Source organism: Micromys minutus (genome assembly GCF_963924665.1).
Source record: "Micromys minutus genome assembly, contig: SCAFFOLD_778, whole genome shotgun sequence".
NCBI lineage: Eukaryota > Metazoa > Chordata > Mammalia > Rodentia > Muridae > Micromys > Micromys minutus.
Window position 1 is genome coordinate 468 of NW_027667968.1, and position 27,033 is coordinate 27,500.

Consider the following 27,033-nt stretch of genomic DNA (forward strand, 5'->3'; position numbering starts at 1 on the left):
ACCAAACTAAAGGGATTTTCTGCAACATTGCCACAAAATTAGGGGAATTTCTGCCTTTTTGACTCAAAATTAAGTGGCATTTCTGCCTTTTTGCCCTAAAATAAGAATTTCTGCCTTTTTGGCACAAAATGAGGGAATTTCAGGCTTTTTTTCTAAAATAAGAGTAATGTCTGGAATTTTCCCCCAAATAAGCGGAATTTTTGCCATTTTGACCTCAAATAAGGGGAATTTCTGCATTTTTGCCACAAGGGAAATTTCTGCAATTTTGCCCCAAAAAAGGGAAATTTCAGCAATTTTGCCCAAAAATAAGGGAAATTTCTGCAATTTTGCCCCACAATAAGGGGAATTTCTCCCTTATTGCCCCAAAATTAATGGCATTTCTGATTTTTGCCCCAAAATTAGAAGCATTACAGAATTTTTGCTACGAAATAAGGGAAATTTCTGCAATTTGCCTCAAAATAAAGGAAATTTCTGCATTTTGTCCCAAAAAAAGGGAAATTTCTGCATTTTTGCCCCAAAATAAGAGGAATTTCTGCCTTTTTGACCCAAAATTAGTGAAATTTCTGAATTTTGCCCCAAAATTAGAAGCATTACTGCATTTTTGCCCCGAAATATGGGAAATTTCTGCAATTTTGTCCCAAAAAAAATGGAAATTTCTGCCTTTTTGACCCGAAATAAGGGGAATTTCTGCATTTTTGTCCCATGATAAGGTAAATTTCTTCAATTTTGCCTAAAAATAAGGGAAATTTTTGCCTTTTTGCCCCAAAATAAGGAGAATTTCTGCCTTTTTGCCCCAAAATAAGGGGAAATTCTGCAATTTTGCTCCAAAATAAAGTGGAATTTCTGCATTTTTGCCTCAAAATAAGGGAAATTTCTGCAATTTTGTCCCCAAAAATGCAAATTTCTGCATTTTTGCCTTCAAATAAAGGGAATTTTTGGATTTTGCCCCAAAATTAGGGTAATTTCTGCCTTTTTGCCTCAAAATTAGGGGCATTACTGCCTTTTTGCCCAATAATAAAGGAAAATTATGCAATTTTCTCCAAAATAAGTGGAATTTCTACCTTTTTGCCCCAAAAGAAGGGGAATTTCTGCCTTTTTGCCCCAAACTAAGGGGAATTTCTGCAATTTTGCACCAAAATAATGGGGGATTTCTGCAATTTTGCCCCAAAATAAAGGGAATTTCTGCAATTTTGCTCCAAAATTAGAGGAATTTGTGCCTTTTTGACCCAAAATTAGGGGCATTACTGTTTTTTTTGCCCTAAATAAGGGAAATTTCTGCATTTTTGCGCAAAATTAAGTGGAATTTCTGCCTTTTTGCCCTAAAATAAGAATTTCTGCCTTTTTGGCACAAAATTGTCCCGCGCAACCGTCTCCCCTGCAAGAACGACGCGGTACACGAAATAGGATCCTTCTGTGGTAAACTTTAATGCTCTTGAGAGCCAGCACTTTCTACACGTGACGAAGAAGACGAAGAAGACCAAGAAGACGAACAAGACGAAGAAGACGAACGAGACCAACGAGACGACCCGAACTATCTAGCCCGTACCCTTATAAAGGGATCAGTCCTTGCCTTGGACGCGGAGCCCCCTGATTGGTTGAAACTCATCAGGCCCTATGACGCCACGGGAGAGGCGGAGCTCAAGAAGTGGAAAGTTACCCAGCACGTGCGCACATGGCTTGTTTACTGCTAACTCCAGCCGGATATCAGCGCCATCTTGTAATGGAGAATGTGCGGGCGGCGCCCCACATCTCCCCTTATCTTTTATTCTTTGAGCAAAGTAGGACACCCATATTAGGAGGGCGGAGATAGAAGTCAAATCCTCATTAAGGTGTATAAAGACCATGTACAGGAGTAACCGCTAGGCCTTTTGTAGCCGTAGTACTCTTGACCTGTCACTCTGCCGTTTTTCTGAGGGAGGGACACTGGGGCAGGCAACCCTCACGCAAAATGACATACCTCCCAGAGATGCCCCACGACAAGGGGCTCTCAGTGCGATGCTTTGCTTGGCATCCCTCATGGGCTGCTCAAACCAGACACTCTAATCCTGTGCAATGAACCGAAGTTCCAGGAGTGCAAGAGCTGTCTGGCCGGCGACCTACTGCTTAAGCATAGACAACCAGATATCGGCTGAATGCTCCATGTTCTAGAGCGACAGGCGCTTGGGCAATAACCACCTTGTCTCTCTTTTTGTTTGGGCCTTGAGCTTACAAACCAGCCAGAGAAGCAACGCAAGTCCGCAGCAAAGGATTGCTCCCAAGAGTCCCACCCCCACCCAAGTTAATATCGGGGGTGAAAAGCTTAGGGAAGACTGTAGCACCATGTTCCACTGGAATTGGTTTCGGGAATGCCGACAGAATCGCCCATCTCGCCTCTCCTCTGACTCTCTGGTTCCACAGCATCAGGAGCAGGGCTGTCATCAGGAGTCTCCACCATTTTTCGCATGAGCCTCTCGGGGACCCAGAAGGGATTATTTTCATCCTGAGGGAAAACACAAACAGCTCCCCTGGATCTTATCAACACAAGATCCGGTCCTTTCCATTTATTAGTTATGACATCTTTCCATTTCACCATCTCTCTTGGTTTGTCCATGGGTAGGCAATGCCTTTCAGCCGCCGTATGGCCGTGGTCATCAAGATTTAAAAAATTTAAGGTGAACAGTGCCATGGATACTGCGGTCCTAGGTACAGGGGGCAGAGCCTGCATAATTCCCCCTTTCTGTTTTATTAGATATGATTTAAGGGTGCGGTGAGCACGTTCCACAATACCTTGTCCTTGTGGATTATACGGCAAACCTGTAAGATGAGTCACAGCCATCTGGCTACAAAATTGTTGAAATTTTTGTGAGGTAAAAGCAGGCCCATTATCTGTCTTTAAGAACTTTGGCTTACCCCAGGCACTCCAAGCCTCCAAGCAATGTTGGATGGCATGTGAGGCCTTTTCTCCAGATAAGGGAGTGGCTGCAATTATTCCCGAACAGGTATCAATGGATACATGTACACATTGCAGCTTACCAAAGGAGGAGACATGGGTAACATCCATTTGCCATATTTGAAGAGGCTGGATGCCCCGAGGATTAACCCCCGAGTGGGGCGCAGGCAGAAACTGACTGTAATTTTGGCAATTGACCACAATATCGCGAGCCTGTTTTCTGGAAATGGAAAAGCGGCGCCGCAGAGTTTCAGGAGTTACATGAAAGTCTTTGTGAAAACTTTTAGCAGCCTCTAGAGGCGAAGACATGGCTATAGAATCATTTTTGTAGCCCTGTCTGCCAAATCATTGCCTTGAGTCATAGGTCCTGGCAATCCAGAATGAGCTCTAATGTGAGTAATATAAAAGGGTGATCTTCTGACTAGAAGGCAGTTTTGAATTTGCGCAAAAATTGAGGCAACTCTGCTAGACGGTTTAATAATGCCAGCCGCCTCAAGCAGATCGACAGCATTAACAACATAAGATGAATCAGACACTATATTTATAGGTTCTGAGAAACGCTGTAAGACCTCAAGAACCACTAGACATTCTACCACCTGTGGAGAGGCTTCTGTATACTGCCTCGAATAGACCTGCCCGTTAACCACAAAAGCCCCCAGCCCGGTCTTGGAACCGTCAGTATAAATCACTAACCCTTCGTTTAGGGGACTACAGGACGTTATTTTGGGAAAAACTACAGGTTGAGTTAAAGCAAACTGTAAAATTGGATGTTTTGGGTAATGATTATCTATTTTTCCCGAAAAGGAAGTGACTAAGATAGCCCAGTCATTCGAAGTGGCAGCAAGAGTGGAAACCTGCATGGCATTATAGGGAACAATTAGCAACTGTGGTTCAGTGCCAAAATGTGTGATGGCAGATTTTAGTCCCCTCAGCGCCAATTGTGCCACAGCATCTGGATACCAGTCAATTATTTTACCTGGCGAGGCATTAGGATGTACCCACAATAAGGGTCCTTGTTGCCAAAGCACAGCAGTAGGGAGCCTGTTCATTTTAAAAACACATAATGAAAAAGGTTTATCATAATCTCTGCGAACCAATTGTGCATCCTGTATAGCTTCTTCTACCAACTGTAACGCTCTTTCTGCTTGCGGGGTCAAACTTCTAGGTGAGGAGACATGAGGATCTCCTTCTAGAGTATCAAATAAGGGTTTAAGTTCAGCAGAAGGAATCTTAAGAAAAGGTCTAAGCCAATTGATGTCTCCCAGTAATTTTTGAAAACCATTAAGAGTGTGGAGGTGATCTCTTATCTCGAGCTTTTGAGGGACAATCTTATCAGGGAATACCACAGACCCTAGGAATTGACTGGTATCAGAAATCTGGACCTTTTCTGTGGCAATATGTAGGCCCATTTTTTCCAAAGCTTGCTGCAGTAGGGGAAAAGCCTCTGTTAAGATTGACAAGTCTTTGTCACATAATAAGACGTCATCTGTATAATGCGCCAGAATTAATGATGGAAAATGCCTTTTAACAGGAATAAGGGCTTGGTGAACATATAAATGACATATAGTCGGGCTGTTAGCCATGCCCTGAGGCAGGACCTTCCATTGGAACCTCTTGTCAGGTTCCGCATGATTAATAGAAGGAAGGGTAAAGGCGAACCTGGGCCTATCTTGAGAATGTAAAGGTATGGAAAAGAAACAATCTTTAATATCTATTATCATTAAAGGCCAATGTTTTGGGAGCGCCGTGAGAACCGGTAGGCCACGTTGTATAGGGCCAAGCAAATGCATTTGTTCATTGATGGCTCTCAATTCATGCAACAATCGCCATTTTCCTGATTTCTTTTTAATCACAAAAATGGGGGTATTCCAAGGGGAAGTAGAGGGTTCTACATGACCCAATTGTAGTTGTTCTCTAACTAATTGGGTAACAGCTTCTAACTTTTCGGAGGTAAGGGGCCATTGAGGAACCCATACCGGATCCTCCGTTTTCCATGGTATGGGCCGCGCTGCCTCAATGGCGCTTAGGAAAAACCCAGACCCTGCCTTTCTTTGTTAGGGTTAGGCGAGACAGGCTCTAGGGGTCCCTGTTCATAGCGTCCCAAGCCTTTTCCCTCTTTATATCCCATCTTATCCATCATATCATAAGCCTGTGCAGAATATTTATTGGACAGAATTAGCCCCATTTGCTGCATTATATCTCTCCCCCATAAGTTAACTGGAAGAGGGAGTACATAGGGGACAAATCACCCACATTGGCCTTCAGGGGTTTTCCAGGTGAGTGAGGCTGCACTGATGGTGGGGCAGGACTTATAACACAATCCTTGTAAGGAGTGTGATGACTCTACAACAGGCCAATTTTTGGGCCACCAATGAGTGGATATAATACTCTTATCAGCCCCTGTGTCAAGGATGCCCTCAAATCTCTTCTCATTAACCCACAAGTTAAGCCTTGGCCTGGTATTCAAAGATACTGCTAAATAAGCTAAGTCGGTCCCAGAGGAACCCATCTGTCTTTCTGCCTTTTCCTTAGTCTTTTTATCAGAGCTATCAGGGAGGAGCAATAACTGTGCAATCCTGTCGCCCTGAGTTACAGAGAATATGCCCGTCGGGCTGGAGCCCAGTACCTGTATTTCAGAGGAGTGGTCATTGTCTACTATGCCTGGGTGGACTATCAGTCCCTGTGCTGTGAGGGATCCTCGTCTGAGGATCAGTCCTAGGGTTCCTGGAGGCAAGGTGACCGCTCCTACAGGGATGGGCTGAACGCCCATCTGAGGCATTAATACCAGTGAGGAGGAGGCACGCAGGTCCATTCTTGTTGGCCTGTCTGTGTGCTCACTTTGCTCTCCCCTAGGGGTTTGAAAAATTTGCTCCCATATCTTTGAGGGCCCTGGGAACGGGGGCCCAGTGACCCGTTTTTTGGCATCTCATTGGTCTGGGCAGTCTGGCTCTCTAGTGGAGGGAGGAGCCGGCCTTTGAGGTCCCTAACAGAGCGGCAATGTTCAGCTTTATGGTACCCCTTGCCACATCTTGTGCAAAGGGGCGGAGGGTCTCTAGTGACCATCCGACAATCTTTTTTTAAGTGTCCAGATCTTCCACATCTGAAACAGACCCGTCTATCAGGGGCTTGTGGAGGGCCCCTCTGGGACTGCAAAATGGCTGCCACGAGACCTGCATTAGTGAGTGGCCCGCCCAGTTCTCTACAGACTCGAAGCCAATCTTGAAGACCTTTGCCCTTTCTAGGGGCGATAGCGGCTCGGCATTCTTGGGTGGCCTGCTCAAAAATAAGCTGTTCAATAAGAGGGGCAGCCTGCTCGGGATCCCTGAAGATCCGACCTGCCGCCTCGGTCATGCGGGCTACAAAATCTGAAAAAGGCTCTTGAGGTCCCTGAATGATTTTTGTAAGCTGATTATCGGCCCCTCCCTTTATTCAAAGTGCCTTCCAGGCCTTAATGGCTGTGCTTGACACTTGGGCGTAGGCACCCCAATGATAAGCTGTCTGATCTGCTGCATAGCGACCTTGGCCAGTCAGCAGATCAAATGTCCATTCTTGTTGTTCAGGAGTCAACGCTGTAGCATTGGCTCTTGCTTGGATTTGGGCAGCCTCATACCAAAGAGCCTTCCACTCCATATACTGCCTCATGCTCGGTAGAGCAGCCTTGGCAATTGTCTGCCAATCAGAGGGAGTTAAGGCAGAGATAGCCAATCTATCAAGCTGAGTGATGGTAAAGTTGGCGGTTACCCCGTATTTTCTGACTGACTCTGCCAATTCTTTTATTTGATTATATTCTACGGGGGCATGAACGCGGCCACCCTCAGCTGTCTCAAACACAGGGAAAACAAGACACATCTGCCTTCTCACCCTTTCCGGGAGGAACGAGAAGGATTTTACAGGCGTGCGTGCTGCATGAGGAGGGGGGACCACGGGTAAAGGAGGCGCTGTCGGGACAACTGGGGACAAGCGCATGGGCCTGCACTGCTCGTCAGGATAATATCTTTTTTCCTCATAACTAGCTGCTTCTTCATCTACCCCTGATTCTTCTTCTGGGTCTAAGCCTTCTCGCTCATCATCATCATCTGAAGTCTCGGGGCTATAGATGTTAAGAGCCTCAAAGTCTTCTACAGGGTACAAGCTGACTCCCCTTTTCTTAACATTAGAGTGCATAAGGGAATGAAAATCTGAGGGTTTGTGGGTAACTACTCTCCCGCTGTACAGCGTACCTGGAGGTCCTTTTTCCTTAGGGGGGAAATATCTTTTCCTGCGCGCGCCCATCCTCTCGCTCTGTTCGGCTTCTGATAGTCTATCCTGGACTTCACTCAATACCTCGTGCCCCGCAGCGACGGCGGGCCTACAACTCTCATCTATTAAACAATTTTGTACCATCGTCCAAATGGCCATGGTCTCGGGCCCGAGGTCTCCGGCATTCTGCGCACAGTCCAATTCTCTACCCAATTTTTTCCATGAGGCTGGTGAGAGAGACCCAGAGACCGCAAACCAAGGGGCAGTACGCTCAACCTCTTTTACGAAACGCTGCAAGATGCGGGTGGGCAATTCTAAATCTCTCTGCTTAAGAATTGACTGCAGGGCTGTAATGGTCGAGTGTGAAGAGCCCATCACAGCGATGTAATGCCCGCGGCTTATTTGCGTGGCGGCACAAAGTGAAACTGAAAGGCAAGTCTCAGCGCGTTCCCGCTTTTTTTTTTTTTTAATCTACAAAGACTTATGGAACGCAGGGGTGCCCCGGCTTATCTACGTCCAACTTAAGCACAAAATTAACACCAGCCCCGTTGGACACAAGAGGAAATTAAGAGGAAGAGAATAAAACTGCACTGACGAATACCAGAGCCTCTACGGACCCTTCCCACGGCCTCGGAAAATTTAAACCAAATTAAAGAAAGATCCAGGATCAGACATACCTTGCCGAACTTATCTCCCCGCAGTTCTGGATCCTCTCTGCCCAAAGACAAAGGGTCTTCTGTGGTGCAGACGATGGAGTGGTCGAGTTCCCCGGGTTTCGGCACCAGATGTCCCGCGCAACCGTCTCGCCTGCAAGAACGACGCGGCACACGAAATAGGATCCTTCTGCGGTAAACTTTAATGCTCTCGAGAACCAGCACTTGCTACACGTGACGAAGACGAAGAAGACCAAGAAGACGAACAAGACGAACGAGACCAACGAGACGACCCGAACTATCTAGCCCGTCCCCTTATAAAGGGATCAGTCCTTGCCTTGGACGCGGAGCCCCCTGATTGGTTGAAACTCATCAGGCCCTATGACGCCACGGGAGAGGCAGAGCTCAAGGAGTGGAAAGTTACCCAGCACGTGCGCACATGGCTTGTTTACTGCTAACTCCGGCCGGATGTCGGCGCCATCTTGTAATGGAGAATGTGCAGGCGGCACCCCACAATGTTTTATTTTGAGATTTATATATTGCAGAATGTGCAGCTATGGTGAAGCTTGTCATCAAAATGCTGAAATGGCCTCTTAGATTCCTGATCTCAGAGACTACCACAAACACTGGTGCGGCCTTCCTTCTTGAGGCCTGGCCAGCTTCCTCATTCTCCTCCCCACTTCTAGATTCTCAACACCCATGTACTCAGCTTGAAGAAACTATGAAGAGTTGCTGCCCCAATTCCCTGGATTTTGGGGGTTATTCTAAGGTTGTTTTTATAAGGAATTTAGAAATGGTCATAATTTAACAGGGAGGAATTAGCCAGATTTATTTGTTCAACCATCTCTCGTTTGGTAACTAAGCTAAAGTCATATCTTACACTGGTAGAAATCTTTCTAATTGATACAAAATTGAAGTTATAATCTTTACAGCGGTTTAGAATTTATTTGATACAGATTTAAAGTTTTCATTGGTATAATTTCTTATTGATTTAAATTTGAGGCTAGTATTGTTGCTTTCATATATTGTACCTATACAATACATTTGGGAATACAAGGCTTAGACCCAGTCCTATAGCTGCTGTTATACACTGATTTTAGTTGATTAAACAATACAAGTTAAGGGCCAGATAACAAATTCATGATTCCGAGTCAGTTAAAAGGGTGTATTTGAGATATTTCAATTAGAAATGGTCAAGAGTAGTCAAAGCTTAACAGTTCAGAAATGCTTTTTGTAGTTAGATTGTTTTCAAAAACATCAGAAATCCATAAATTATGACATTTAATGTTATTTATTGTTTGTTGAGACATATCTGCTTCTGACAGTTCCCCTTTGGTAGATTTAACAAAGATATTGATCACCTCTACCTCCAGGTGAGGTTATATCTTATGGCAAGACAGCCACTAGGTAAGAATTTCTTCAATTCATCTAAAAATACTGCCCAGAAAGGAACACAGTATGCAGAATAGTTGACTGATAATCTTTGCTGAGCCAGAATTATCAGCGCTTCAAAATTCTGCATTACAAAGTCTGTCAGATATGGTCTCTATAAATTGACTAAGTTTTGAGAAGCTGTATTTTGTGCTTCTCATATATCAGGTAATATTAGTCATTCTTGGGTTTCTGATGTGGTTGAAGACATAGCCAACCCAGCTGTTTAGCTGGTAACTAATATATACAGTAGCACAAGGCTGGCCCTGAATGGACTGAGGCCTGTGGTGTTTATAAAGTAGCTTCCTTTTAAGTTAACTTGTTCTCTTATTTTACAGTCACTATAAGATCTATAAATTCTAGTTTCTCATCAGGTACATGATTTGCAAGTATAGTCCCTGGCCTATGGTTTCCTTCATATTGTCTGTGTCTCTGGGTAAGCAAAAACTTACATTTGACAAAGTATAGCTTGTCAACATATTTTCATGCATTGTAACTTTGGTGTTAAATACCTCAGACATTTTGCCTAAACTTGTGTGTGAGTATGAGTGTAGTCAGAAGAATGGAACGGTTTTCTCCAACCACCATCCACTTTAGTTTCTAAGGGGGATAACTGATTCGAATGAACTGCCTGGCTAGCAAGATCCAGGGATCCTTCCAGCCCTGTATCTGGAGTGTACATACACGGCACACTGGCTTTCAGATGGGTGCTGGGATCTGAACTCAGGCCCACATGTGCACTATATTTTCCACTCCAACTTCAGTAGTTAAGTTATAAACAGCAGAACTATAGAAGTTACATAAGTAATCGTGGCAAACAGAACTTAATTATATGTAGCATGCTTAGTACACTGACTAAATGAGAGAATATTTAGCACTCTTACCTGCAAACCATACTTTACTCGTATTTTCTTTAGTGCCTTTCTTCTTTCCAACTCCTTTTCCTCCTTACTTAATGCTGGACCAACTAAAAGGAAAATCTGAGTTTGAATATGACAGACTTTACAGGAAATTAATTCTTATTAAAAAATAGTTTATCTTAGTATATTAGCCAGTTCAAACCATTTTCCTGCAAATTTAATAATCTCATTTTCCCCTATAGTAGAATAAGATTCCACAGTGTGTCTATATACCATATTATCACTTCATTCATCAGCAAGTATTATGCTGAGATATCTAACCCAGGCCCAGAGAGACAAATGGCATAGTCTCACATTTCACATATGCTGTGTCAAACAATTAAATGGGTGCATTTAACCCTGAGTGTCTGCAGGATGTGGAAGGCAGGGTGAGCTCATGAGAGGAGGAGGGAAAAGTAGAGCTTCTGTAATATGGGGCTATCCGTGTGTGGAGCGAAGAGAGGAGGGTTGCAGAGCTGGGGTAAGCAGAACTGAGGACCCCGAGAACCCCTTCTGGAAACCCACTGTTTCGAAAGTCAATTTACAAACAGTTTCTACAAAGGACTTTGGCTACAGGTGGCCTGCACGCGTGGACAATTCCCAATGTGTCAGTTCTCAGCCCTGCAGCACTACACACTGAGCACACATGCACCGCACCGTGTCTACAACAAGCATGCCAACTACACACAGGCTGCTCCACCCACATGCGGTGAGACATGAGGGGTGGGAGGGGGGGCCCGATGGTGCAGAGGGACATTCAAACACCAAGTGCAGCAGTCCAGAGTACCGCTCACACCCACACGTGCTGGGCTTCACATACCCAAAGGCTCATCCTTTCTATCAAGGCGAAGGTGAGCTCTGACCTGCTCGGGTTCACAGCCATCGCACGTCTCGCTGCCAGGGTGAATGTGAAAAGACAGCACGGTCTCCCCAATCTTTACTTCATCCCCGTGTTCAAGGACATAAGGCTCACATTTTGTTTTTGGCTAGATGAGAAATTTTCAATGAAACAGAAATATAAAAGTCATATGGCTACATTAAGTCTATGTAGAGAAAAGTTCAGAAAAGGAGACACATGCACACTTCTACAACTTGATGAACAGACCCCGAAGACCACCAGGATCATGGCAGTAGCTCAGTGGAAGAACATGCACTTACCATGAACCAAACTCTGGGCTCCACCCTACAATCCCTTATAGTATTCCCAAAAAGCTACTTCTAATTTGATCTGATCAAAGCCCACCAGTCCACTCTGGGCTTCAATCTACTAGCAAAACACATAATTAGAGAAAAGTTATGTATTAAGAAATGATTGCCTTTCTTCCTCTTCTATAAAAATTTTTTGCTCTGTGTGTGTATGTGTGTCTGTCTGTCTGTCTGAAAACATATAAGTTGTTAAATGGGCTCTGGGATCAGAACTTGGTCCTAATGATACCATGGTAAATACTCTTAACCACTGAGACACTCCCAGCTTTCCTCATAATTTCTTTTTTTCATTCTTAAAGCATTAGAGTAAGACCTAGGTGGTGGTTTATATTGCCAACACAGACAGGCTGAAGAACCACTTATGGTCTCTGAGCACATCACGGGAGTGTATGTAGCTAATAGTGACCTCTGTCTGGGCATGCCAGAAAGTGATCATCTAGACTAGGTTAACTGAGGCGATAGATCCACCAAACTGTGGATGGCCCCATGGTACGGGCTGGCGTCCTAGACTGAACAAACAGGAGATACTGAGTTTAGTGCTAGTATTTTCTCCCTTTGCTTCCTGAAGACCTGCTTCACCATGACGGACGGTTCTTTTCCTTTCCTAAGTTGCTTTGTCAGGGTACTTTGGTTTTCAGAAAATTCCTAGATTAGCATTGTTTTTATTAAGACAAAAAAAAAGAGCAGGTTAGGGCTGTCTAGTAGTGTGTCAGAGGGAGAGCATCTGCTTGACAAGCAGGAAGATCCCGGGCTAGAATCACAGCAGCAAGCTGGAAAAAGAGGGCCACCAAAGCTGCTTCTGTGAATATTCAGTCCTGGGCCAGTGAAATGGCTCAGCACAAAAAAGTGACTCCATGAAGCTGACCTCCACATGTGAAAGTCACACACACACACATAAACACACACACAAACACACACATTTAATCTAAATAAGCTTTATGATATAGGCATAACTAAAAGAAGCAATAGAGATATAATTAGAAGTCAAAACTCAACAGACCAGCATCTACTAAATATTTTTTTTCTAGCTCTTTCTGGAAAATTCCAATTAAGTTATAAATTTGTGCTTGAACTCTGTTCTGAGCCAAATGATATCTGTAATGACTAGGACCTGAGCTCAGACAAGGAAGTGCAGGTGACTACTACACATTTACTTACCTGAAGAATCTGTTTCCCATTGACAATGGTACCATTCTGGCTGCCTTGATCCACGAGAACGTAGCTTTGCAAGTCATGGTCAAAATAAACTTCTGCATGGAACTTAAAGGAAAGCAACCAAGCAATTACAAAGAAATGCACGTTTTCAGCTCAGAGCTGACTTCATTTATGCAATGGTGCAGATATTAGTCTCTGATCATTTCACCTGAGTTCTCCTAATGCTTTTTACTGAATACAAATTATTACAAGTTTCTGGTAGAGATGTGGAGGCTATGCTTCCTATGTTTCCACCTTTATGATAAAAAAAAATCTTGTATATATCCTGCCTCTTCTACTTTTAAGACATAAGTAAGATTATACTGTACATATAATTATATTTTATTTTTTTGCCTAACATAAGTACTATCACTGCCTATTTAAAATCATTCCAATTTTCAATTCATACTAACTTGAAACACTCAAGAGAGTCTCGAGGAAGCCAGTTCTCCAGCTGTTGAAGACACAGGACTGACCCTCCCTGACTCAGAGCACATCAGGCTAAACTGCAGCTCTGCTACACAGGCTTAGCGTCAGCCATACGGTCTGTCCAAGCAGTAGGGCAAGTGCACTTCATTCCCTGTTCTGTGAAGAAGCCCACATTGAAGGCTTGTAGAACTGGACATCTAGGCTTCCTAGGGTGTTAATCATGTGCGATGGTCAGGCTGGAGAGATGGTGCAGTGGTTAAGAGCACTGGCTGCTTTTCCAGAGGACCAGCGTTTGATCCCCAGCACCCACGGCAGCTCATCCGGAGGCTTGTAACCATCTTAGGTCCAGTTCCAGGTAACCATCATTCCCTTCTGGCCTCTGTGTGCATGAGGCACCCAAGTGGTACGCAGACATACATGCAAGCAAAACCCCATTTACATACATTTCTTAAATTAAAACTGTCATAAGCCTTCTTGTGTATACACTATCTGTACGCAAGCCAACTTTTTCTCTGAGAGATATACTTAAGAGATGGAATTGTCAAATTACCATGAGTAAATTTTATTTAAGTTAAAACTGTTAATTTGTGTGTATGTGTGCACATGGGGTACACTGGGTGTACACTGTGCATTTCAGGGTGTGGGTGTGCCAGGGTGCATGTGTAGAGGTCGGAGGACAACCTGTAGGAGTTGGTTCTCCTCCCACCATGTAGTTTCTAGGGTCAAACTTAGGCACTCTACCTCAACAAATCATCTCGCCTTCAGCTGGCCCCTATATGAAATTTTCAAATCTTAACCTAAATACTGCCATACTGCTTTCCAAAATAGATATATCCCTGTTATCTATGAGAATTCTTGTGGCTTTAAACACTCTCAACCAAATTTGGTCATTATCAAAATTTAAATTTTCCATTAATCTAGCGATGTGTACGTTTTACGATTGATTTTGCTTTTGAGTTTCTCTGATTTCTACTGAAAATCTTTCTAGCAGAGGTTTTCTTTATTATTTTGAATGATGGTTATGTGTCCAGATCTGTGTGGCTCTGTACAGATGCTCGGAAGGCAGAGACGTCAGACTGCACCCAGCCCTGAGCCCCTCGGCTCACGATCTGCTGCGTTAGCCTCTGTGGTCAGCCTGCCTAGAGTAGCTTTATGAAAACTTTAACAACTCCAGTGTTTTCACACTGCCAAATCCTAGTCTGAAAGCTCCTCTAACCTGCGCTCCCACGGGAACAGTTCCAATAAGTGTGTGAGTAAAACTCCCATCATGCCCTCACGTCTGCACTGCGTGTGACTATCTTCGACTTACAGACCTCTGACATCACAGTGCACTTAGAGAAAATACAGTTGTACAAAACCTACCGACAGCTGTTAGAGCTTTGTGATGGCCGTCACCATTCGCCTTCTTAATTTGCTTAACACACGAGAAGCTTCAAACTTACTCAAAATTAGCTATGTGTGAATTTTATTGTCTTTTTAAAACCTCATAAAGCCTCCTATTCAATGCTCAAGTATTTGTTTCTGTCTTCATCCATGGTAAACTGAAGGTTTTTAAATCAGCACACGGACTTCATCTGCCTGGGAGTGCGCTGTGTGCACTGTCAGCCTGACGCTTCCTAGCTCATCTACTGACTAGACAATGGCACTAAACCCAAACCACACCTCTGCATTTTCGCTCATCTGAGAGGAGGAAAGAGCTTCTCGATTAAAGTTACGGGTTAGGCTTCCTTTGAGAGAACAAAGTAAGTCCACAGGGCAGGGGGACTCCCTGCTTTCAAACAGTTCTGGGGAAGACTTTCCTGACAATAGTGAGAAACAAATTCCATCCTTTTTGCTTGGTTGGTTTGTTTTTTAAGATGGGGTTTTTCTATGTAGCTCTGGCTGCTCTGAGACTCACTCTGTGGACCAGGCTAGACTAAATTCCATTCTTAAAAGACAAAAATCATTGAAAGTCTCTGTAGTTTCACATCACTCCATTAAATAAAAACAAGCAACGAGGCAGAGGGACTGATGCCTGCCTCCTGCTCACGGAGTTCCGGGTTCTCTTCTCAATGGTGACAGAAGGACAGTCAAACAGCACCAGACACATGGCACAAAGAGAGAGCCCAGAAGCGCAGCAGCCATTCCCCGCCATTTTAAAGCTACAATTCCGTTTGTTTTGAAAACTCAGCTTTTGATTGCTACAACATGTAGCCACTAAAACTTTGAGAAATCTTGAGGTAGAAAAGGCTAGATTATCCATGGATATAGCAAGACCTTTGGATTCAAAGTAAGTGCTTTGAATCAGGACTGAACTTATTTTTGAATTACCACAAAACACAGCATATTTATATAAATTGGATGCTGTTTTACTATTTAAGTTAAATAAATCCATGTTTTGGAACTCATGCTTTGGACTTTTAAGAAGGACATAATTAGCCGCATGGAGATACACCTGTATTCTCACTAATTTAGGGATGCTGAGCCCAGATTACCTGAGCAGCCTGGGAGCAAGGCGAGCAAGACCCTGTCACAAAACAAAGCACATGACAAAAATCCTGGCCAAGCATAGGTGGCCCAAGTCTACTTAGGAAGTAGGGGGAGGAAGACTGGGAGCTTGCTACTTAGTGAGCTGGAGGCTGGCCTGGACTGCATGAGACCCTATTTTAAACCAAACCCAAACCCATGACTTCCAAACTGTGATAAGGACTTTTTGTCAAAAGCCGAAAGAAACAAAGAGGCACTGCCTTCATCATCACCACACCATTAGCCCTCCTGTCCAACAGAAAGCCTTACACTTTTACTAAATCCATTCTAGGTTTCCTTTCTGTTCACTTTGGTTTTTGTATAGGATCTGGTGTAGCCTAGGGCAGCTTGGAACTCACTGTATAGTCAAGACTGTTCCCAGACTTTTAGTTCTGCCTCTGCCTGGGACACAGGCAAAGGACACTCGCACACACACTTTTCTCTGCCAGGGCTACAGCTCGGAGTGGAGGCCTCACCTTGCTGACAGCAACTTCGGGGATCCGCACCGTGTGCTCCACGTCCTTTTCTCTGCAACAGTGAGTAAATTAGTGAGTGACTAGGGAACACAGACACAGTAGTGACAGTGACGGCTGCTTTACTAGACGATGCTTACACAGAAGCCTAGCAGCAGCAGTCCCCGCTGTGGGGACTCTGACTGACTCTGGAGTTCACACTCCTCTACACAGTATTTGTTTACATCATCTTTGTCGTTCAACTGTGCTTTCTTTGAAGAAAGATGTTGCTTTAGCCTCTGTGTTTCTAGAATGATGCCTTGAATACAATACTACTTGCCCACCTTCTTTAAACAAGCAGAAGCCCTTCAGACACAGCAGCACACAGCGTCCTTACCTCCCAATGGCGGCTGGACTCACGGCTGTGATGATGAACAGCGAGCCCATCTGCAACACTGGAGAGCTAATGACGATCACCCGAATGCAGGGGGGCCAAATTTTCTCCTCATCTGCCAAGGCAGAGAAATATTAACTTAAAGTTCTATGAAAATTATTTTTTTTCACACAGATAACTAAGAGACCAAATTCTCAGCACAAAGGAGATTTGTTTGTCACAGAGGAATAAGAGACAAAGACAGGAGACAGAGGACAAGGGAGAAGGGGGAGGGGACATGGGATTGGGGGAAATGAATGAGAAACAGTGTTCTGTTCAGTAGAAGCTATTCAATACCTTGCAGTTTTCTTAAATTAATATACTGATGGCTCTCATGACTGAACTCCTAAAAACTGACAGTGGGCCGGTCATTCTCCTAATTTTCAATGCCATCAACAGAACTGCTGTGCTCTCGGCCACGCTTCCCAGCTCCGCCCCCGCCCCCCCCCCCCACTGGAGGGTATACTTACTCACCTTCATCATCGGGTTCTTCTGAGGACCCCCTGTCCCCACTGCTACTGTCTCCATCATAACTGCGCTCACTCTGAGACTCTGTAGTCTCACCTTCTTCTGGCTCGCTTTCGCTCTCTCTGATTCTCTCATCCCTAGATGAGGCTGAATTATCATCTCCGGGAGACTCCACAGTGTCTCCACTAACAGCCACAGTGAGCTGCAAAGGGCTACTTTTGTGAGCAGTGTCTATTCTGGCCTTTTTTTTCTCACATTTCCAGAATTTTCATCCTCATTGCAGTTTATGTATTCTACACTGCAGACTTTCTGATCTTCTGAACTCAAATCCTAGAAAGAGGAACAGGGAAGTAAGTGACATCAGTATCTTTTAAAACTTAAATAAAAGCATTTAATCACTTTTGGTTGGTTTGTTTGCTCACACACAGGGCCTTTGCCTCAGTCCAGTCACATGTAGCTTATGGCTACTATACTGAACAACATGAAACTTGAAAATGTATCAATTCTAAATATTTGAGTTTTTAAATAAGACCATGTATATACAACACAGAAATATTATAAAGGATAACATGAAACTAAAGATCTAAATATAATCAACATATCAAAATTGAGATTTTGCCAAAAGTGAACATTTTAGAGTTAGATTGAAAATGCACAAGTTTAAAGTTTAAAATAGAAATGTTTTATTTATATGTCTTTAATTCTAAAAATTTCAGTCTGTCTACCATAAGCTTTTTATTATTACTTTTTTTGGCATGCTTTCTGAAAAATGAAGAAACTATTTTAATTAACAAATTAATTATTTAATTTTTATTTTTATTGTGTACATTTCAAATTATGCACAGAATGAGTGATTAAATCAAGCCAGTGAACATGTGCATGACATTCCTTTTGTGGTTATAATACAGTTTATTCTCATAGTGACTTTCAAAGATTATAATATGTGGGCTAGGGATACAGCTCAGCAGTGAGGCGTGTGTCTAGTATGAACAAGGCCCCAGGTTCAGTCTCCAATACACACGAAGGTAACACAGCCACTAAGTACAGGCACCATTGTGTACAGCAGACAATACAGTATTGTCATGGAGACCGGGAAGAAGCAAAGTCATTGTTCTTTCCCTTCTGTGTGTAACAATCTCAATTTTCTTTCTGTCATGTGCATATAATGAAGAGAGTTCACATGTAATTTCGCAAAATAGGACAGCATGTTTTTAGTAGCAGCAGAAATTGAGTTGGAGACAGGCTGAACATTCACAGTGTGATAAACTGTATATACTCTCAGCAATGCAAACTCACCAAGGACAAGGGCAAGGGCAAGGAGCTAAAAAGCTATGAGGAGCTCTGTGGCTATGTAAATCAGATCAACAACGCCTATCTAGCGGTGCATGCACTCTTTAAAAGCATGTTCCAATATTCTCCCCTTTATCATCATTACTTCTGGACAACAGAAAATGGCTGAAACTATCAGGACACTTCGGTAAGGGATGCCTGGGATAGACGGTTAGATAAACATACAGGAAGGACAAGAAGGGGCACTTATGCATAGACAATGAAACACCCCTCCCTCCCTCTCCTTCTCTCTCTCCCTCTCCCTCTCCCTCCCTTTCTGTGTGTATGCATACATATATAAGATGTTTTCCCCAATACCTAGGACATGCTGCCTTCCTTCCTACGTCAAGTATAAACTGCAAGGCTCAAGGAAGTGAGGGTGTTTTCTATCTCTCTGTTTCCAGTTACCTCAGATTCTTCTTACTGCTAGAAAGAGAGGCTTCTAAAATCATCACATTTTCTTTCTTTCTTTCTTTTTTTTTTTTTTGAGACGGTTTCTCTGTGTAGCCCTGGCTCTCCTGGGACTCACTCTGTAGACCAGGCTGGCCTCAAACTCAGAGCTCCACCTGCCTCTGCCTCCTGAGGGCTGGGATGAAAGGTGTGCACCACAAAGGCCTGCCTCCCAAAGTTTATTTTTACTAGTTCACTAGCATACTTTTCTATTCATTTAAGTATTGTCACTAAAATGAAAACACAGTGAGAACAGAAAGTACGGAATCTTAATTTCATGTGTTGACAGTAGAATTTTTACTTTAAGTAAATTTGTTTGGGTTAAAAAGAAAAAAAATGTGACATAGAATTTCTAAAGTGAACCAGACAGCTGCCACAATTCAAGCAACGCCAGTGCCTCCTCACACATCTCCAAGCTCAGCCACTTAGCGATAAGAGCACTCAACACGTTTGAATAGCACGGAACCCACACTGATTTTAAAGCTGCCTTCAGTCTTCATATCTGAATTCCTTTTCCTGTACATGTCACCATGTTCTTAACTATGAACTATGAGATGCCAGGGATCAAATCCAGGGTATTGCACATGTAACAGAAGCTACCGAACACTACAGGACATGCTAAGATCCCATTTCCCCCATTTCTTATGCATATGGCTGTGTTAATTAAACAAAGAAGTTGTCTTTCTTTTTAATTTTTTAAATATAAATTAATAGAAATGACTCTCCACCTAGTGCAAACAAAAGAACCAGTGATTACTGATAGTCAACCCTTTTCCAAAAACAAGACAAAAAAACAAAACCCCACGTGGCTGAAATGCCTGCAGTGGATGCAAGCTCCTTCCCAGCACCCATGCCCACTCACAACCAACTCCAGTTCCAGCTCCAGAGGCTCTGGAACCTTCGTCTGACTTCCATGTGCACCTGCATGCTCATGCACACATGCATGCACACACATACATGTGCACACACACTCACAAAATTTATAGCTATATACATAAACAATAAACCTTTTTTTGTTGGGTTTTTTGTTGTTGTTGTTTTTTCAAGACAAGACAGGATTTCTTTTGTAGCCCTACCTGTCTAGTAACTGGTTCTGTAGACCAGGCTGGTCTTGAACTCCGAGATGCCCCTGCCCTTGCCCCTGCCTCCCAAGTGCCGGAAACTAGAGGTGTGCACCACCACCGCCACTCAGCAACAATAAATCATTTAAAACAGACAACAACAAAGCCCCTTTCAATCCTAATATGTTCACTGTCTATTTATCAGGCATGCATTTTTAAGTTTGCAACTTAATAAGTGGGAAACTAGTTGATTTAAAAAGCTGAATCTGTATGTGCCAATTAATAATTTTTCTCTTTTGTGAACTGTAATAACCAACTTACTGAATCAATGTCTGGATTTTTTTTTTTTCTGAATTAAACATTGTAAGATGTTTTATATATCTTAAGTAACACCTACTTCTAATGAAATTTTACAAAACACCTACTTCTAATGATTGAATTTGTAAAAACAAAAAAAAAAGAAGAGTGAAATTCATTTCACTTGAACCTTTCTTAGTTTTAGAATCTAAAAACTTAATATATTTAAAATACAAAAATATACGATGATATTTACATTCATAAAATCAGTGGCTTAATTAATACGAAAATACTGTTAAATTTTAAAAGAAAGCATCACCTTTTCTTCATTTGCAGTCCAGAAGCCTGGCTCTTTCCTTCTCTTCTTCGGCTTTTTATCTTTGTTTGGTTTTGTGCTGGAGGTCTGGTACGGCTGTAAATCTACTCTCGGGTGGAATTGGTACCGACCACTTTACACGTCACAGTAGTAATAGATCCCGGTGGAAGGGTCGTAATACAGCTGGTTTTCCTGTCAAAGTCAAGACAGTAAGTTTTATTCATGTATTACGAATAAACGAACAATAAAAATGCCGAACATATTCAAAGATAGTGGATACGTTTGTTTTAACAACTACTGTATTTTCAGAAGAATTAGAGAAAAATAACTTTAAAAAAAAAAAACTATTAATGTCTGCTCTGCTTTCCACACTGAGAAAATTTTAATCTTTTTTTTAAAATGTAGATGCTTCGGTCCTTTTTTTTCTAAAGATTAATTTATTTATTTTATGAATTTGAGTACACTGTCGCTGTCCTCAGACACACCAGAAGAGGGCATCAGATCTCATTACAGATGGTTGTGAGCCATCATGTGGGTGCTGGGAATTGAACTCAGGACCTCAGGAAGAGCAGTCAGTGCTCTTAACCACTGAGCCATCTCTCCAGCCCGAGAAAATTTTAATCTTAATTGCATCAAATAAAACCACCAGATTTACGGTGTTTTACTTTATGTGAAATGGCAATTTCATAGGGTTCAACTGACCATATTAAAAATGGAGGAAACATTTCTGAAGCATGAACACAAAGGTGTGGATGACAAACTGCCCAGGAAACCAACAGTGTCCTAACGCTATACAACCCTTGATATCTCACAATAACTTAAAAAAGCTGGGGTTGTGGGTGGGGCGGCAGGTAAGGAACTGGTGAACAACTGTGTCCATTAATTTTCCATTCCTTTCTTTCTTGTTAGAAAATTGGAGGCAAAAGTTTGAAACAGGAAGGAAAAGTTGAACAAGGAGACTGAAACACAGCAACAGAAAAACTTGAAGGATATCTCCACTTACAGTCAACAAATGCCAAAAGTCCAACACACACCGCCATTAACTGGCAGGCCGTGGGAAGAACGCGTTCCAGGGCTGGAAGCCCCACTCACCAACCCTCAAGCCCAGTGTTAAAACTGCCAATCCTTCCTTCCCGTACCCCAGTTGGGACTTAGGTTTTGCTCTCAGGCAGCTGAAACCCGGCAGTGAGGTCCTAGGCAGGTCTGATCCTCACAGAATCATAATAGAAACCAGTGCTGTGGTCAAAGTACAGGCCGGGGCTGGAGAGATGGCTCAGTGGTTAGAGCACTGATGGCTCTTCCAGAGGTCCTGAGTTCAATTCCCAGCAACCACATGGTGGCTCACAACCATCTGTAATGAGATCCGATGCCCTCTCCTGGTGTGTCTGAGGACAGCGACAATGTGCTTATATATAATAAATAAATCCTTTAAAAAAAAAAAAAAAAAAAAAGTACAGGCCGGTGCTCTGGTCGTAGGCGAAGCCGGTGTGCGACATGGCCGCTTCCGCTGCAGCTCTCAAGCTTTCAGCCAGCGAGGAGCCTTCGAGCGCGGAGCCTTCTGCTAACACGGACGCACTCTCCTGCAGGGAGACATGCCACCAAGGGCCATATGTGTCAGCTGAGCTGGATCCCAGGAAGTCCGAGACTTAGGACGTTGTTTCAGTTTGTTTCCAATTTGTAATAGAAACACACTGCCATTAATTTTTCAAGTATTCTCTAATTTAACCTCTGCCCTAAATGTTGTCTATTTTTGGTTTGGCTGCAAATTACACAGAGGCCTGCACATGAGGCCAGTGCTATCCCAGGACTCCTGTCTGAGTTGTAAAGACACTACCGTAAGATCGCAATATTCAAAGTTAAACGCGTGGGTAACACAAGGACGCAGCCGTAAGATACAGACTATGAAGTGTCTGTACAACAAATGGCCTAACTGTTCGCTATAGTCAACCATAAAGACACTTTACAACTAGAGACGGAGAAACGATAGATTAAACGTTCATAACTAAAACAACTGTAAAAACCACTCAGGTGATCTGAATAATGATGAGGCATTTCACACACAGCCCTGGGATTGGAGGATGAGGAGAGAGGAAATGCCTTTTACTTCTGGGTGCGGCCAGCTTGCGTACAGTACTCGGCAGGCTCCGGTAGGAGGACAGTTTATACCTGAGGATTCAAGACCAGAGTGGGCAACAAAGGGTGACCCCATGTCAAAATAACAAACAACTTTGGGTAAAACGTAAAACGACACTGTTCTTATGCCCAGAGCTCCTTAAAGCCTCACTATCGTGTGTGGCTGTAGAAGTGAGAGCCACTGCACACACATGGGTCAGAGAAAACCTGTGCACTTGGTTCTCTCCTTCTACCTTTCCGGAGGTACCAGGGTTAGGAGCTGAACTCAGGCTGCCAGGCTTCTGTAACAAGCACCTTTATCTCCTGGGCCACTGCACTGAGCTCCAAGGTTCATGGGCTAAGTTAAAATATACTGACAATACCCCTTTAGTTCATAAAATCATAAACAGAAAAACTGTCACAACTATAAATACATTCCCACTTCTGTTTTCTAACACCACAGCTGAGTGTGTGGATACAAACCTCTTAGGCACACACAGACCGAGGCAGAACACTTGAACTCAGGGGAACAGGGCCAACCTGAGCAACAGAGCAAAACTTTACTTCAAAAGACAAAACAGAACGGATGCTCTGTGCATAATCACACATTTTATAACTCGTTTATAACTATTTATAATTCATGTATGCATCCTACAGGATCAAGGAATCCTATCTTTCTCCGTAACTCCTGGACCTCGAGTTTCACGGTTAGCCTTTATTACCTGTGAATCAGAGGTGACGTGATCCTCTTGTCTATGGCTAACACATTCTGTCCCATCAGCACCAGCATAACTACCATTGTCTATCTGTGACTCGTCTTTAGAATTAAGAGTAGAAGCCTGGACATTCTGACTCTGCTGTGCAGACACTTCCGTCTCTTTACTGGGAAGATTATCATCATTATAATATGTCTGATAGTAATAATCTGTAGAGAAAACAAACAAACAAACAGCTGCTGAGTCTATGAAAAAAGTGGGTTAATTGCAAAATCCAAATAGCAAACTCAAAACTTCACCCATTAAATCTGGCCACAAGACCAGGGCAGATCTAAGAGGGGCGAGGGGAGAGGGAATATAAGTATAATCAGTATGGGAGTCTTGGGAGGGGGGGGTGTTCCTAGCACTGGAAAGCCTGAGGCAGGAGGTTGAATGAAGCCAACCTGGCCTACCCAGCAAGTTCCAGACTACCTTTATCTCCATACCGAGAACCTTACTCAACCAACAAGAACAGAATTCTTAGGGCAGCACTGAAAACATACACAAGCATTAGAATAACTACAATGCATTTCTATTTTACCACCCATAAATTGACAAAGAAAGTGACATAGAAAAAAAACTGTATTATCAAATTCTTCACATGTACATATTTTGTCTGTTATTTTTTAAAAAAACAGTACATCCATGTGTCTTGAATATTCAGAAGGTACTAGACACAGAATACCTGAAATTGACCAAGGAGAATGGTTCTTTGTCTGTACTTCTACATCAGACTTTTGATTTTCTTCTTTTTTCCCACAATGGAGTATTTTACTAAGTTCTTCTACCTGAAAGGAAACAAGGCTTTAGGAAAAAGAAGCCATAAAGCAATTCAATAATACACAACAGTCTACCATCCTCACAGTATTACAAGGCATTTATCTTGGTAGAACTTTTAGACCTGGGCCTAAAGCAGCTGGTTCCTTTTTCAGCAACTCTACAACCATTCAAAAGCTAAGGCTGACCTCTGGCCTTCCCCTTCATTCCTTTCTTTTAAGCACAGATCTCAGTATTTTACAAGCTGATGAAAACTCACATGCTCAAATAATCCTCTGGCTTCGGCCTCCCAGGTAGTTAAGACTAACCATGCATGCCACTGCGACCCACAGTATTGTCATACTCCCAGGTAAATACCCAAATCACAGCTGGGCATGGTGGTCAACACCTTCCCTTCCAAGAGTTCAAAGCCAGACTAGGCTACACAGTGAGACCTGTTTAAAGAAAGAAGGGAGATGGAAGGGCAAAACATTCAAATCATCCTTCCCAAAAAAAAAAAAAAAAAAAAAAAAAAAAAAAAGTCTAGGAATGGAGCCCAGTGGTGGACATGCCTGGTAATCATGAAGTCCTAGGCTCAGTTCCCAGCACCACAGAAAGAAAAGTCTAACTAAAGACAGTTCAAATGCAAGCAAGTTCCACCCTTACCTTGGACAATAATAAAAGGTTTATTCTCAAAGTCTCAAAAGCTAACGGTTCTTGCTACAATTTACAACTACAAGTTTCCATCTGAACTGAATTTTCTACTGCCACTCAGAGACTTGGAGTTATTTACTGAAATATATTTAAATGCTATTTATATGCTATATGGACTGCTTTGCTCTTATCACTAACTTCAGCAGAATAGAGTAAGAACTCACAGAGGAGGCATCTTCCCTGTGACCTTTGTGCACTGAAGCACCCCTAAAAGATGCTGTGCAGCACATGCCCAGGAGCAAATGAGAACTGCCTCAATCCACGAGCCTCTCCTGTCTGACCGGATCTCAGCCCGCGTCTTTAATGATCAGTAAGTTTGAACATGGAAAAGGCAGTGGTTACATACAGGTTTATCTAGGTACCTTATGAACTGGGGAATCTCGCCGTCAGGACCAGAGACAGAAAGACTAATTAGTGAGAATGTTGAGGTGGCACTAGCTCTCAGGTTCATCCCTCAGTCTGTCACCCCTTACCCTGGGAGGCGACCTTGCCCTGGTGCTCACTGCCTGCTGCCACCACTGCCATGATGATACTTAGTATCCACATTTATATGGAAACTTTTGAGTAACATCTCAGTTTATACAACTGCCTCACAAAATAGTTGTCCTGATGCCAATGTCACACCTGAAATGTCTTGAGAAACAAAATAACTTGTAATGGGCTTGTTCATCCCCAAACCAGAATATATTATGGCTATTAAGTTACCCTTTAGTTACTGCTCTAAAAGGAATGTACTTAAAGACTTGAACCAACAGATAACTACACTCTACCCTACCAGTAGGGAATGTTGACTAGAGGGTAGTAGAACTATCAGCAAGATGTAAGACTTTTTCTACTTTGGGTTTATTGTTATTATTGTTTTTATTATATCATTATTAATTATTATTATACTATTATTATCGTAATATTGGGAGAGGAAGGTCTTGGGGATCCAACCCAGACCTTCTACATACTTACAAAGACTCTACCAGGGGCTTCTATTTTCTTTCTTTTTTTTTTTTTAAACAGGTCTCCCTACATTGCCTACATAGTAGCCTCAAATTTCTAGACCAGAAATTTAACTGTAAACAGGTACAGAAACCATTACAACCCAGCAGTTATTTTCCAAGCTCATTTAAGAATCGTATGTCAGGGACAGGAGAGAGAGATGGCTTAATGGTTAAGAGCACTTGCTGTGCAACCCATAAGGGACCCCAGTTTGGATCCCAGCACCCTCAGAACAAGCTGGCTTGGTCCCCAGCACATCTTTAACCCCAGAACCATAGGTGGTAGAGACAGGATCCCTGAGGATTGCGGGCAGTCAAGACTAAACAAAAAACAAGTTGTGGTTAAGGAAGACATCCTGTCAAAGGAATAAGGTAGAACAGTGGACAGTTAACGTTTCTCTGGCCTCCATGTGCACACAGGTATGAATACACCACCCACACATTATACACACACACTACATAAAGGACGGGATGGCAAAGTCTGATGACATTTCAGTGTCTAGCCTGGATATGTAGTTTTAGAAGACATTATTAAATTATGGAAAAAAAACATGAGGTTAACATTAAGTATCTGGAACTAACTTGTTAAGATAATGTGCAACTGTTCAATGAACAAGCTAAAAATATATTGTTTATTTTCTAAGCATCACTGTCAAGAATCTGTCCTTGCTACATATTATGAAAATGAAGCACACTTCTAGTATCTGTAGAAAGGCAGGTAGGTATACCTTTCTACAAGTGAACCCAAGAGGAAAACTGAGATCACCTTATACATGGAGCATGTTCAAGAGTGGGTAAAATTAAAGTGTCCCTGCTTTAAAGCTTCATTGCTATACTCTATTATCACCCAGACTTTAAAACATTTTTTTTTAATTAAGTTTTTAAAAATTTGTGAGTACACTGTAGCTGTTTTCAGATACACCAGAAGAGGGCACCAGATCCTACTACAGATGGCTGTGAGCCACCATGTGGTGGCTGGGAATTGAACTCTGGAAGAACAGTCAGTGCCCTTAACCGCTGAGCCATCTCTGCAGCTCCTAAACCAGACTTTACAAACAGGGACACTAAAGATAGGAATTGGGGTTCTATGTTCAGCTTTAAGCAAACTCAAAAGGGGATGGATGGTTGTTGGTTCGTGCCTGAAATCCCAGCCTAGGAGGTTTGAGTCAAACTGGGGCTACCTTCTAAGATCTAAGACGGGCTGACCTACAGACTGAGATTCTGAATTGAGAATCCCAAATGAGGGTGGGAGAAATTCAAGCCTACAACCTCAGCACTTGGAAAGTGGACACATGAATCAAAAGCTGAACTTCGAGGTCATTCTCCGTTACACAGCAAGTTCAGAGCACAAAATGATGCCTTCGTCTCAACCAAAACAACAACAAAAACCCAAACAAACAAAACAAACAACCAACCAAA

The 27,033-nt window shown here is 42.8% G+C and overlaps 1 protein-coding gene across 1 annotated transcript in view; it reads right to left on the reverse strand.

The window, feature by feature from the left end:
• Positions 1 to 1,406: 1,406 nt before the first annotated feature.
• Positions 1,407 to 27,033, reverse strand: part of LOC308416090 (angiogenic factor with G patch and FHA domains 1-like) — a gene marked incomplete at its 5' end in the record, with an annotated part of 26,372 nt that continues 745 nt past the window's right edge. The window contains 14 exon segments of the mRNA XM_080942580.1: positions 1,407 to 7,975; positions 10,137 to 10,219; positions 10,972 to 11,137; positions 12,516 to 12,617; positions 15,962 to 16,013; positions 16,335 to 16,446; positions 16,845 to 17,088; positions 17,091 to 17,168; positions 20,295 to 20,426; positions 20,430 to 20,483; positions 21,506 to 21,551; positions 21,747 to 21,871; positions 23,126 to 23,328; positions 23,844 to 23,946. Of these exon segments, the coding sequence (XP_080798706.1) occupies positions 7,856 to 7,975; positions 10,137 to 10,219; positions 10,972 to 11,137; positions 12,516 to 12,617; positions 15,962 to 16,013; positions 16,335 to 16,446; positions 16,845 to 17,088; positions 17,091 to 17,168; positions 20,295 to 20,426; positions 20,430 to 20,483; positions 21,506 to 21,551; positions 21,747 to 21,871; positions 23,126 to 23,328; positions 23,844 to 23,946 (1,620 nt within the window).